Below are 13,854 nucleotides of genomic sequence, written 5' to 3'. Positions count from 1 at the left end.
TTTTCAAGCAGGTCTATATAGAGCTGCTTGCTGATGTCAAAAATTAACTCCATTTTCTTTATAGTGTATAGTTTCAAAATTCAGAGGGAAACTGCAGATTTTGCAGAAGCCAACCGATTTTTTTGCATAGAGACATTAAGCAGTGAACGGTTGAGATTATCAATTTTCTCATATTTCTTGTGAAATGAGTAATTTAATTCTTTAACTTTTGCTCATTCTGTTTACCTTTCTTCATTAATCTACGATCTTGTGTTATCCTGCTGCATTTATTAGTAATATCAACACATCAAGTTGCACTCCGAGTGATGAACAACTTTCTGACCCATCAAATAGTGATTTGTTAAAAGTTAGACCTCCATCGTCCATGACTAATTCAAGTCTACCAAAGATGCATTCAAGGACATCGAGTTTCTCTTCGATAACTAGTGATAAAATTATGTCAGCTACCAAATCGGTGCCTGTGTCAACAGAAATTTTGAACCCGGATTCTGGTGATCTAACTGTTGGTGACTGTATTTACGTTAATGGAACAAAATCTGGTATTATCAAATTCCTTGGTAGTACAAGTTTTGCTCCTGGTAAATGGGCTGGAGTTGAATTAGCTGATGCTTCTGGTAAAAATGATGGATCTGTTAATGGAGTTAAATATTTTACTTGTGAACCTAAACATGGGCTATTTGTCCGTTCACAGTGTTTAACTTTAGAGCCTATTACTCCTCCAGAGAAACCATCGTCCACCGTAACATCGCCATCTCCAATAAGTGATGGCTTCAAATCACCAACTAATCTCATAACCAGTGTAACAAGCACCACTTTCGCTTCATCAAGAACCACATCTTCATCAGCCTCGAATCTAAAAGTTGGTGATAAAGTTATGGTTCATGCTAGCTGTGGATTAAAACGAGGTACTCTTCGGTATTTAGGATCAACTGATTTCGCTGCTGGTATTGAACTATCGGATGCGTCTGGTAAAAATGATGGCTCTGTTGCTGGGAAAAGATATTTTCAATGTCCACCAGACCACGGTTTATTCGCTCCTCTCAATAAAGTTGTAAGAGATATGGTTAGTGGCAATGCAGCTGCTCAAGCAAGAACTAACATTAGTATGGTTAGACGGCCAAGTAATTTAACTACCTCTAAACACAGCGGAATGGGTGACAGTCGAGAACCTCTTGCATCTATTAACAGTACTACTTCCCATCGATCAACCCGATTAGGTTTTGGGATGACTAGCAGCTAATATATGTGACCAAAGTCAGACTCGCTATCTTGAGACTATCGATGAACTCAATTTGAAATTAAAAAAACCAAGATATAATGGTTAAATGAAAGAAGATTTGAACCGAATGAACGTAGAATCCAAGAAACTTCAAGACAATATGGATAAGATTCTTAAACGAACAGGAGACGATAGCGGTCAATTGAATATATTAATGGATAAGTTACACAAAAGTGAAGATGAAAGAAGGAAATTAGAAGGTGATCTCAACTCTTTAAGAGATAAGCTTGAACGTGAAGAAGCCCGTAAAGAGGTGGATTCTGGAATGGTGAAGATGAAAAATTGATCCAGGATAAGGAAGCCAAGGAAGTGACTTTGATTAATAAAGAAATGCAATTAACTGAAGAACTTCATCGTAAGACTGAAATCATCACTTGACTGGGAAGACGTATTCATGAATTGCTCAAAGCAAGTGGGGATAACCGGCCGATGTCCGACCCAAAAGAATAACTCATTAGCTAATTCAACAAACCACTCTAAACATAACAACAAACGTTACGAAGAACGGTCCTATCGCGCCAATTGTGAAGTTTTTGGCCCCTGAACTCTGAACTGTAGCGATATCCAATCATTTTAAATCGCACTCGCATCCATCTATTGTCGATCAAAGCGAAAAAAAGAGTAGATATGATTCGATAAGAATGACAGTCCCAACGGGTCTTATCCATGAATATCTCCTGTATATCTAACATATAAATTACTAATATTATTGTTAATCCGTAATCCGAACTTGTAATCCGATAGTTATTATGTTATTAATATGTTCACTTCACCACATGATTTGTTTTCCTCATACGTAAGTCTAAAATCTTAACGAAAATCTCTTTCACTCAATGATTTTGGTCTTCCTGGGCTTTATATATAATTATGAACAACCTTTTGTGATCGTTTTATTTGATCAGCAATATACCTTCAAGATTTATTTTCACGATTAAAAGCTGTGATTTGACTTTTTTGGATGTCATGCAAAGCACTATTTCTACCCATTTTAATTTATTAACTAATAACAACAATAACTGAACAATCAATGAACATGACCTATAGGCGCCTCTCTAGGCACAATTCAACTAAGGGTGAATCCGATCAAGAAAATTATTGAGATAAAAAGAGATAAATGTGAATAAAAAAGATAAGAGTGAACAAAAGTGTGACGTTTTTACTACGTCACATTTTAGCTTTTCCGAACTCATATTTTTATTAAGATTACTGTCTTGCGCTTTCATTGATTTAAAAACGTGGTTTAGTTGAGCCGAGTTTAAATTTGAATTGAATTAGTTTTTGATTTTTTTGATGGTTTTCTGATGGACCAAACACCCAGCCAAATCAGTGAAAATTCAGTAGAAACTATTTTCTTGAATTAGAAAAGACTGGGTCAATAAAAATATGAAAAAATCAAAGAAAGCTTGGTAAATAGCTAAAAAGCTTAGCTAATCAAAAGATTTTATTTGGGTAAGTCAGGTGAAAGGTCCGTAAAGTCTATTTTCCGAGCAAAGCCACTTACTCTGGTTCAGCTTAAGACTGGTTGCAGCTGCTTTTACTTAACTTATAATTTCAATTTTTAACAATTATAAGTATAACAATTAACTTGATTCAATGTCAAATTTAATTCGATTTACATTAAAACAGAAGCATTTAAGCACCATAATCAGCAAAATCAAGTCAATCTAGCAATTCCGGAAATTATGTAAAGCTGAATAAGCCAACGGAAAGAATTGATGATTAATCATTCAATAATCTTCAATAAAAGAGTTTTTACTAAAAGACACAATCGTCACATTTATGATATTTACAAATTGACAAAAATGAGTAAAAATTAATTTCTTTCAAATCAGGATTCTGTTTATTTAACTTGAAAACTTAATCCGTAGGTGCTATTATTAATAAATTTCTTTGATCGACAGTTTTCGACAAATTAAAGTCCAAAGTTGCAACTTGGATTGCTTTTTGTACAATTATGGAAGCAGATTAAAAATTTGATGATTACCAGAAAATGAACTTATATTGATAAATGAAATTTCCGCAAAACAGATGACTTCGATTTTCGGTTAAACTTAGTGCGTCTATAAAATTTTTGGTGAACATCAGCGATTGAACAACATTTTTCTATTATATTTATTGTATGCTAAATTATATAATATTTATTGAATCATTATTTTTAATATTTCATGTGGACATGAAAATTCAAATGTCAATTTTTTCCAAAATAAATTCGGTCAATGCAACAAAATTATCCTCCAAAGTTTTGTCAGCATTGAAGCCAGGAAAAGGAATTGCGGCATAAAGTTGCTCTAAATTGCTTTTGATGAAGTCTTTAGGATCCGAAACTGGTATTGATCATGAAAAGGTTCAATTAATTAGTCAAATTAATACAATATAATTTAATACTTACTTTTAATATCAGCAAGACTGTTGAGCCAAGCATTAACAGCTTGATCAAAAGTCTCTTTGTTGTAGTCGACTATTGGAAACAGAGCAATTATTATATTAGTAAAAAAATTATGATAAATTTTCTTAAAACAATTCACTTACATCCAAAATGCTGTTCTGTGACAAATTTCATCACTTGATCGACGATCTTTTCTTCGAGTTCATTTTTTGGGAAAAACACTGATCATTTGTAGATGAATAATGAAAAATAAAAATATTAACAAGATTAAACTGAAGTTATATCCAATTATCAATACTTACTTGGAATTGGCAGTTTATCGAAATACTTTTGAACAATCAGCGCCATATTATCAACAACAGACTTATTTCTAGCTAAACCTAAAAATGTAATTAAACAATATTGTTCTAATCAAATAAACCATATTAAATGAAAATATTTACCTTCGACATCAAGAAGAACAATGTACCTTTCGAAGTTTTCCTTGGCACTGACATCAGGATTCCATGCTGATATATGATAATAATTTAAACATAAAAGTAAGCATTCGTGATTGAACAAATCAAGTCAATAATAAACTCACCAGGAACCAGTTTGTTGTCAAAAGGTTTTGAGAGAAGAGCCAAAAGATTTGATCGAAGTGAAGCTTTTGAATCCCAACCTGAGAATGATCAATAAATTGACAATTTAAAGTTTTAAATATTATTAAGAAAAAATTTAATTATTAACTAACCAGGAACCGTTTTTTCCCATTCATTAACGAATCTCCGATTAAATTCGACAGCGGCTTTAGCAAGTGGAGTTGGTTCTGTAAAAACAGTAGGACGAGACATTGACAAAACTGGGTTAAGATTAGGTTAGGAAAAGCCTTACCTTCGGTTGGAGCAGCTCTGATGGCTGAGAGACAAAAGATGGCACTTAAAACGATCAAGAACTTCATTTTACTTTTATTTTAGTTGGATTATTGGAATCACACAATTTTTAATGAACATACAAAACTGAATAAAAACTATTCGAGTTTTACACGCTTTTATATTATTCGATAAAGATTAAATTAACAGATTCATCACAACAAAATTAACAATCAATATCACAATACGTAATAGAAACAATGAAACCTCTTATCTGATTTCATGAAAAAAAACCTTGTTTTCTAGGTACTTTTGCTACAGGCAATTCCAAGGAATCGATGAGTGCTTACTGAACTTAATTAGATGAAATCAGATAAGTCAGATGATTGAGTCAAAACAATTGGAGTTTATTTTGGAGATAAGATTGATAATGAGGCAAAATTTTGAAAAGAAAATACAGGACGAGATTACAGGTTCTGCAATTATCTATCTTGAAGATTCTTCATCTCATTACTTTCATATGAATGACTCTTAAACAAAAAAGGCCGCAAAAGTGACACCTGAAAATTGTGTTAACTGTAACCCTACGTGAATTTGGTTCGTTCATCGCAGCTACCAGGTATTAGGTTGCCCGGTGCAAAATGGGGAAACTTTGGCTTTTAATTACTTTTTTGTAATGATGCAAGAAACTTAAAAATTGGCTTAATTATGCATAAAACTTCAGATTACATAAAAAAGTTAGTTTGTCACTAGTCATCATGGATCTCAATTCAAGGGCCATTAATTCAATAAGTGCCATCTCCTAGCGAGAATATATCAAAATTTCGTGGCTTCTAGGCCATTCTTCGTACATAATTCACCAAAATTTGGTAGAAGCTTTAGGAACCAAAGCTATTTCCAAATCAAGTGTTGAAAAATGGATTACCAAATTCAATAAAGGTGATTTTGACACATCGAAGCGTCGTTGTGGTGATCGATCTGATGCTGAAATACGATCAGAAAGAATTGAAGCTGTTAAGAACCTATTGGACGAGGATCGACATTGGTCTACAAGAGCCTTAGCGAGCAGGTTATCTTTAAACCGACAGTTGCCGAGATCGTTCGCCATTCATTAAAAATGTAGTAGTATAAGTATAGATGAAACATGGGTTTCCTTGCAAGGTCCCCAATAGGAATCAGATGCGGACATGGCGATAAGCGAATGAACCAGGCCCTTCTGTTCCAGTTCAAAACATCCACATAGAAAAGCGAATGCTTATTATGGCGATGTCTTTTACTGGTATTGCATTCTATAAGCTGCTGCCAGAAAAAACGACAGTAAATAGACAAGTCTAACGAGACTTGCTAAAGCGCAATATCAAGAAGTGGCTTGGTCGACGTGATACCTCTCACCTGTGGTTACACCATGATAATGCCCGCCCACATAAACATCAGTTGGTTCGAGAATATTTGCAGGAACAAAAAATTAGCCTTTGCCCCACCCGCCCTATGCCCGGACACCAGCCCTTTAGATTACAGATGCTTCGCTATGTTAAAGAATAGGCTTCGTAGCCCTACATTTCGTAAATATGAAAACTGGGCTGAGTTCGAAAAGGCTCTGGCAGCGGTAGTACGCGATCTCAATGAAAACGGATGGACGCAACAGGTTGTTTACCGGAAAGATGGCAAAGAGTTATCGATGCCGAAGGCCATTATATATAAGCATATAAAATTTCATTAAAAAAGCTTTATGAATAAAAAAGTTATCAACAATCAAAGTTACCCCATTTTGCATCGGGCAACCTAATACTGGGTGATTTATTACAACCGTATAACTTTATTTGGACTTTTTACGCGAACCACTCAGAATATCGGAAAAAATTTTAGCTTTTTTTAATCCTCAGACAAAAGGAAATTTTTTAAATTTTGAAAAAAAAATTGAAGTTTTTGAAGTTTTCCGCAAAAATCAGATTTGGACAATGCAAATCTCCATAGAAACGATCAAAATTTGAAAAAAATTTTTCGCACAAAAAAATTTTCTTTTGTCTGAGGATTAAAAAAAGCTAAAATTTGTTTCGATATTCTGAGTGGTTCGCGAAAAAAGTCCAAATAAAGTTATACGGTTGTAATAAATCACCCAGTATATATGTAACATTCAAACATTAAGTGTTTAAATTGAGAAAGAGAAATGGTCAAAATTATTCTTCTCTTACTTTATTCTGTCTATTCCCCTGTCTTATTTCTTATTCTCAACAATGGTCAGAAGGGCAAAACTAACTCTTTATTTTAACTAAAAGATTATTGAGTTGAGTTGTAATTATGACTCCAAAGTGGTGACTTGAAAATGACTGGAATTAGTGCTTGGACATAGTATTTATTTAATTATTAGTTTAACTAAATTTAGTTAATTCAATGGGATATTGTCCGCTATATGATTATTATTAATAAATATTATTAAATGGCCTTAAAATGTTACAAGTCGACAGGATGAATCCTGGGCGAGTAGACCCACGGATCATCCATTCAATATTAGTTAATATTGAAATTATTATTTCACCAATTCTGATGGTGGAAATGAATTTAAATGGTGCTTCGTCAATTGGACTCAGTATCCAATTAATTATTAATCTAACTAAATTTTAGTTAAGTCATTGGAAAATATTGTCCAAATTATTATTATTACTAAATGGTCACAATTATTACTAGGCCAGACGATCGTTCGCCGATATCGGAGCGTTAGTAACAAATTCAATTCAAAGGGATCGTCATTTCATTTTGCTTCTCTTCATTCACAGTTTATAGTTCGATGGCAATCCCTCTTACTTGTTAGTTTAATCTTAAATTTGTTTGCTACTCTTTCTTTTCCTTCTGCTCAATCTAAATTCTGGACAATTTAATCAACGAACATGATTGTTCGCTCTCTTTTTTGTATTGATTGTGAAAATCTAAAAAATCATATTACTTATTAACTGTGTTCAGGTGTTATTCGATTCACGTCTTTAATATATCAACTTAAATAAAATGATTGACCCACAATTGATAAACAGGCTTGATTATAATTGAAGTTATTGAGAAACTGATCTCAGATTCAAGTTATCAGCCTCTATTCCTCATCCCTGAAGGGACCTTACACGCTCATTCAGTCCCTCAAAAGCCATTGCTTATTCAAAGTTGTGTAAAGTGCGAAGAGTGTGAAGTTTTTATTGCTTAATTTTGGAGCCATATTATGCTGGCTAATAGTAATTCAATCTATATGAGAGTTATCAAATTAACTCAAGGCCTTCAAATGGTCTCTGAAGGCCAAAAGTCAAAATCCCGAAAAATGACCTTTGATGCCCATGATTAAGTTTCAACTCTTCTAAAAGCTCTTAATCATGCTTCAAATATCAAGTTGCTAAGCGTATTTGTTAATGAGATGTCATAGTTGCGAAAATTGCATTTGCACGAAATTTTGATTTTTCGTGATTTGGGCCCAATTTCGATTACTATTAGTGTTGTAATGACGAATATTTATGAGAGTTGTCAATATAGATCAAAGAATTTCAAACGACCTTTAAATGACCTCTAAAGGTCAAAGATCAAAATCCCGAAAAATGCCCTCCGATGGCCGAGATAGTCCAATCAATTCATCTTCACAAGTTTTTAACATTCTATACAAAATTTGAAGATATTCGGACAAGTCATTTAGGCGCTAGCCGTGACGAAAGAAATTAAAAAGTGGTTTTTCAAAATGGCTAAGCTGAGTTAAAATCTTCACTTCGTTTCACTACGCTCCGATAACAAGTCGTCAATGGACTTAGTATTCAATTATTTATTCAACCTGATTGGGGTTAGTTCAATGGAAAATATTATCAAAAAATTATTATTATTAAATCATTGGTCCACTGATCGTGGAAATGACCGGTGCTTCTGACCTAAAGTGGGGGGATGTAACATTCAAACATTAAGTGTTTAAATTGAGAAAGAGAAATGGTCAAAATTATTCTTCTCTTTCTTTATTCTGTCTATTCCCCTGTCTTATTTCTTATTCTCAACAATGGTCAGAAGGGCAAAACTAACTCTTTATTTTAACTAAAGGATTATTGAGTTGAGTTGTAATTATGACTCCAAAGTGGTGACTTGAAAATGACTGGAATTAGTGCTTGGACATAGTATTTATTTAATTATTAGTTTAACTAAATTTAGTTAATTCAATGGGATATTGTCCGCTATATGATTATTATTAATAAATATTATTAAATGGCCTTAAAATGTTACATATACTTAATTTTGACTTTATTTCTAAATGAATTTTTGTAATATAACTTTTTTGCTCAGGTTGATGGTACAATTAATATATTATAAAGGGCACAACTGTTATTTCTTTGCAAATGAAGATGGTAACAAGTTGATTTTAATCACCAAATTTCGGAACATTTATCGATTATGATGAAATATCGTATATCTGTGCTCTGTGGCTTTTTTCGCCCATTGCGCCTAGTTCACGGGTGGACTTTCATTATCAAAAGTCTCACTCAAATCGTCTGTTTCTGTTTCTAAAAGCCTGTTTCATTAATATAAAGCCTGTCATCTTCCTCCAACAACAATCACAAAAATTCATAACTACTCGTAATGTTAATGGATAATTGGTTTCTCTGCAAGATCTTTGAACAAATTGTACATAGTACATTGTTGGACCAGGAAATTTCATGTGAAACTGTTGATTGAAGTTAATAGTTTGGAGAAAAATCTGTTCAAAATCAAAAGATTCAATTTCGAATCCTTTTTCGTAAAAAAAGTAAACCAGAAAAATCTTTTAATTGTACAAATGAATTCAATTTTAATTCCTTGAAATCAACAAAAGATAAACTTTCAACTTGAATTAAAAATTTTAAGTGAGCATCTCAAAATGAATAATTTATTATCGATTTGACAAAAGGTAAATATTTTAATTTTTAGACTCTTATTTTTACGATGAATTTAATACAGGTTCGAAAAATAGGCTGAGTTTCTTTGCAATCAAGTTCCCTGAGAAAATCATGTTTTAACAGAGCGTAGGAAAAACAGAAGCCCTATTTTAAAGCATTGTAAAGAGTCGGTCTTATATTGATTTTCGGGATGTAAGAACCGTGGTTATTTGTGTAACTAAAAATATCTTTGGTCGACAGTTTTTGATGAATCTGTCGACCGATCAATCAAGTTCGATTACATTTTTGCTCTGTTGAAGACGCAATTTTACATTTTATTTTAGTGTTTTAACATTTCAAGAATGTTTTTTCATTGATGATCTAATTTTTTCAAATGATGATTAAATGTATTGTGAACAGTTGCAATAATTGGGAATAATTCATTAATCCGCTTGCCATACATTCATACATACAATATATAAAGTCAAAAAACTGAAATTTTTGCGCTGAAATTGTGTTCAAACTAGACTGGTTCTAAAAAATTTTGATGTACAGGGTGACAAATGGTATCTGATAATTTTGCGCCACATCACCATTTCTTTATTTCTTATTCGTTTCTTTCATATCATACATTGTTTTGTAGCTGAATCATTGAAGTTTTTGATGCACAGAATTTGCTTTAGGACTTTGAATATTTTACTGGACTATTCAAGCTTCCAAATGTAGGGTTCGTGAGTGCGTTTTGGCACTCATTTTTATTATCAAAACGCGAATAGTTTTAACTTCGATAGTCTTTTAGGGTAATTGCTGTGATCATTTTATGCAAGAAAAACTCTTCAAACAGAGATTACTGTCAATTTTTCGGTCTGTAGCGCAGATACTTTGAATGATGGGCTAAAATTGAGTTTTCGAAAACAAGACATCAAAAACCTTTTTTAGTTACATTTCGGTGTTTTCTCGATTGCAAAAAACGATTCTGCATGTAAACAGGTAGGATCTATCCGCATGGTGCCAATGGAACATGAAAAATGAAAAATTGGACAAATTCCGTACTTTTGTTTTTGCTTTTTCTGTTCGCACAAGATTCTATCTGGAATTCTTGAGAGCAATTCAGATTTTCGTGTCACTCTTCTACATTTTGCGACCAATATTTAATTGAGATTTGCAATATGAATCGCAAAAAAACGTATATTTAGTCAAAAAATCAATCAAGAATTTCAGATACAAAACTGACTTGAATCAACTAGCGAAATTGGCAAAAAAAACTTCAAAGATATTCTGTAAGAATACCCAGAAAAAAATTTGGTTACAGCAAGCCTGCAAAAAATAACATGCTACTCAAAATTATCAGCCTCCATTTGTCACCCTGTAGCATCAAATGATCAAACTACACCGACGTAAAATAGTCTAAGCTTTCTCGGGATCCAGGTTATCAAGTTTGAACAGGGTGGGGAAATCCGTATCTTTTTGTTCGCTCGCTGATTTACACCGGCAATAATAAGTTTCAACTCTTACGGATACAGAAAGGTCAGTTTAATTGAAAATCGAACTGATCTATTGTTAAAAAACAAAGTTTTATTTCTCAAGATAAGTGAATTTTCTGGTTAGTCACCAAAGTTTAGATCAGGAGAATGAGTTTCATGAAAAAATCATGTACACACTCCTTTGATCGATAATTTTCTGTATACTGAAAAAAACAATATGAACTTTATTTAAAAAAAATTAGCGGATCAATGGATCTCATTTGATTTATTTACCGCGTTTTTGACCCGATTTAACCTTAGAAATAAATAGTACGATTATTCCCGAAAATATTATATTATTATATTAATAACCGAAAAAGTGTTTAAATTATTTATGACTTCTAGTGTACATGAACGAAAACAAAATCAGTTTAGATTGTCAGCAGAATTGATAAGAGAAAGTCAATTCTTGGAAATAATATCGCATGTGATCAAATCTAACAAAATACTTAGATAAATTGTCAGATTAGCTGGAATTGTTTATCTGAAAGAGTTGGAAATAATGAACCTGCAATTCAACTTAAAATTGAACTGGCAATAACTAAATCACCATTGTTTGAATTGATTAAATCATGATAATGGCCAGAAACATAATCTAGTAAAACACGAAACCCTAAATTTATCATTATTGCTGTTATTAGCGATAGATTATTAATTGGAGGAGGAGAATCGAGTAGATCTTGAGATAAACTTTTCATATGAAAACCAGAAGACAAACGAACAAAATTGTATTGATTCAAACGAATTGAAATAACAACATTAAATTAAATTTCGCTTCAAAATGATGACTTATCAAGTTTCAGCTTTTGCCTTGGCAATATTTTTTGTCGCCGCCATCTCTCACATTGCTAATGCTGATCAAGGTATTGATACATTTTCAGGTTTAAATTAGTTTTACAATTAATTATTGTTTAATAATGTGAACCCTTTCTTCTTCAGTATTCAACTATGATGTGACTGTCCAAACCTCAGGATCAACCCAATTCTCAGCTCATGATGGTAAACTCAAGCTTTCTGTGGTCAAAATGGGTGGAAAGACACAAGAAGACTTTGTATTGACACCAAAGTAAGTCATTATTGGTTTATTTAATTCAACTTAACAGTTGCCATTTCTTCATTCTTTGTTTCCAGTGATGTTAATCTTACCATGAATAGCGAATACACTGGTCAAATTACATCTTCCATTGAGCTTGAAGATATCAAATCTGTTTACCTCCAATGGACTTTGGCTACTCCATACAATCCATATTTTGCTATCAAAAAACCATCCATCTACTTTGATCAAATTGTTTTTGGCTATAAATATCGAGCTATGACATATCGAACACAGTAAGATCTTCAATCAAATCATCATTCTCTATTTTGTGTAAACTTTATGAAAATCGAATCAAATGTTTTCTCAAAAAATCACAGAAACAAGTTACACATAAACTAATCATTAACTAATTATTGCCATTAATATATTTTCTTATTTTTCAGTATTAACATGAAAAAACTGCAGAAATTCTGTCCACCAACTCAACCTATTGGAATTGAACATGCCGATGGAGCTTCATTCAACGCTTGTGGACCCATAATACGACAAGTCTTACCATTTTGATGATTTTCTGTCAAATTTCAACCGGTCTACAAATTTTCAGTTAATCGCAAACGAAAGGTCTTGTGCATGACTTCCGTTGATGCTAAAAATAATAAGTATCATGTGAAACCGAAATTGGGACAATTTTCAATTTTGATTGAATATACTATTCAAATATGCAAACTGTAAGGTCAATGAATCCATTTTTAATTAAAGTCTAATAAAATATATTAAGTAAATGCAACAACTTTTTGTGCTAAAATTATTGCGCTTGGACCAAAAAACGGTTCAAAATTTTTCTGGTCACATAAATTTTGTGATAAAAAATAAATGTCTGAAAATTGGTTAAAACTTTTATGGAATTATTGTTTCTGAGAAAATCATGTTAAACAAAGTTTGAAGCAGGTTGAAGGCTTAGTTTTGCTTTGGATGTTTTATTATTCAGTCTGGATTTGGAATCAAATAGGCTACACTATTGTAACAAAATGTTCAAAATTAGGTTTAATTCATTCTTATTCATTTTCTTACCATTATTCAAGAACAAAACATTTGTTTTTCATCATAATATCTCCAATAGGGTTATTCAATTTTATAATATTAAAATATATTATTAATAGTTTATTACAAAAATCTAAAGATTTGTTATCCAATTCAAATCCAATCCGTCATTTTGCGGTTTGCAAAGTAATTGACTTTAACAAGCGACTATTAAATACTTTCAAAACTAGCGATGACTATTTGTGAAGACATTCTTAGATTTGCAATGAAGACAATTTAATACACAATTGAATCAATAAGGTTTGATTAATTTGATGAATTGGTCAAGCAAAAGGTAAATAATAAGGTGAACCCAAAACAGCATTTGGAATGAATTTTAATTGTTTATATTTTGAGTCTAATCAATCATTTGAAGGTTTCCCAAGTAATTATTATGTGCTAAAGAATACAATTAAATTGATTTTCACATTTGCAATTGCAATTTAATGTCGATGCAGTTACACGAATTTACTCGAAGTAAAATATTGTTTTACATTATCCATCTATGATTACAGTATTGGTACAATGATTTTGAACAGAAGAGTTTTAATTTTAACATTTTGTTCGATTGGATGTTCAATTCATCTATTTACTGTTGTGAATGAGTTTCTAAAGTTTCCTGTTCGAACTGATGTTATTTACGATTATCCCGAGAAAATGATTGTTCCTGAAATCGACATTATCTTGTACAATATTGATTTATTGAATTTGACTGAACTCTATCTAAAGCATCCGGAAAAGATGGCAGATATTTGTAGATTGAAATTTTCTAACTTAACAATCATATCGAATGGAGAATTCAATTCTAATTGCACCAAATTCTTGAAATCTTAT

General features: G+C 32.2%; 3 protein-coding genes across 3 annotated transcripts; 2 read left to right on the top strand and 1 right to left on the bottom strand.

Annotated features, from left to right (window-relative positions):
• Nucleotides 1-220: 220 nt before the first annotated feature.
• On the top strand, nucleotides 221-1,371 carry LOC107370419 (CAP-Gly domain-containing linker protein 2-like). The gene has a single exon (XM_015938411.3). The coding sequence runs from the start codon at nucleotides 365-367 to the stop codon at nucleotides 1,238-1,240; it is 876 nt and encodes a 291-aa protein (XP_015793897.2). The 5' UTR covers nucleotides 221-364; the 3' UTR covers nucleotides 1,241-1,371.
• A 1,996-nt stretch (nucleotides 1,372-3,367) lies between these two features.
• On the bottom strand, nucleotides 3,368-4,660 carry LOC107370420 (uncharacterized). The gene is made up of 8 exons (XM_015938412.3): nucleotides 4,539-4,660; nucleotides 4,399-4,473; nucleotides 4,249-4,326; nucleotides 4,109-4,174; nucleotides 3,968-4,045; nucleotides 3,809-3,886; nucleotides 3,669-3,737; nucleotides 3,368-3,603 (listed from the first exon to the last, which is right to left on the bottom strand). The coding sequence occupies exons 1-8, from the start codon at nucleotides 4,603-4,605 to the stop codon at nucleotides 3,461-3,463; spliced, it is 654 nt and encodes a 217-aa protein (XP_015793898.3). The 5' UTR covers nucleotides 4,606-4,660; the 3' UTR covers nucleotides 3,368-3,460.
• Nucleotides 4,661-11,607: 6,947 nt separating this feature from the next.
• On the top strand, nucleotides 11,608-12,730 carry LOC107370417 (uncharacterized). Its single transcript, XM_015938410.3, has 4 exons — nucleotides 11,608-11,767; nucleotides 11,844-11,970; nucleotides 12,036-12,233; nucleotides 12,384-12,730. The coding sequence occupies exons 1-4, from the start codon at nucleotides 11,686-11,688 to the stop codon at nucleotides 12,502-12,504; spliced, it is 528 nt and encodes a 175-aa protein (XP_015793896.2). The 5' UTR covers nucleotides 11,608-11,685; the 3' UTR covers nucleotides 12,505-12,730.
• The last annotated feature ends 1,124 nt before the right edge of the window (nucleotides 12,731-13,854 follow it).

Source organism: Tetranychus urticae, chromosome 3 (genome assembly GCF_039701765.1).
Source record: "Tetranychus urticae isolate SD_2017Ah chromosome 3, NJAU_TeUrti_SD_1.0, whole genome shotgun sequence".
Lineage (NCBI taxonomy): Eukaryota > Metazoa > Arthropoda > Arachnida > Trombidiformes > Tetranychidae > Tetranychus > Tetranychus urticae.
The sequence above is the reverse complement of the archived record's forward strand: the minus strand, read 5'-3'. Positions and strand labels throughout refer to the sequence as shown.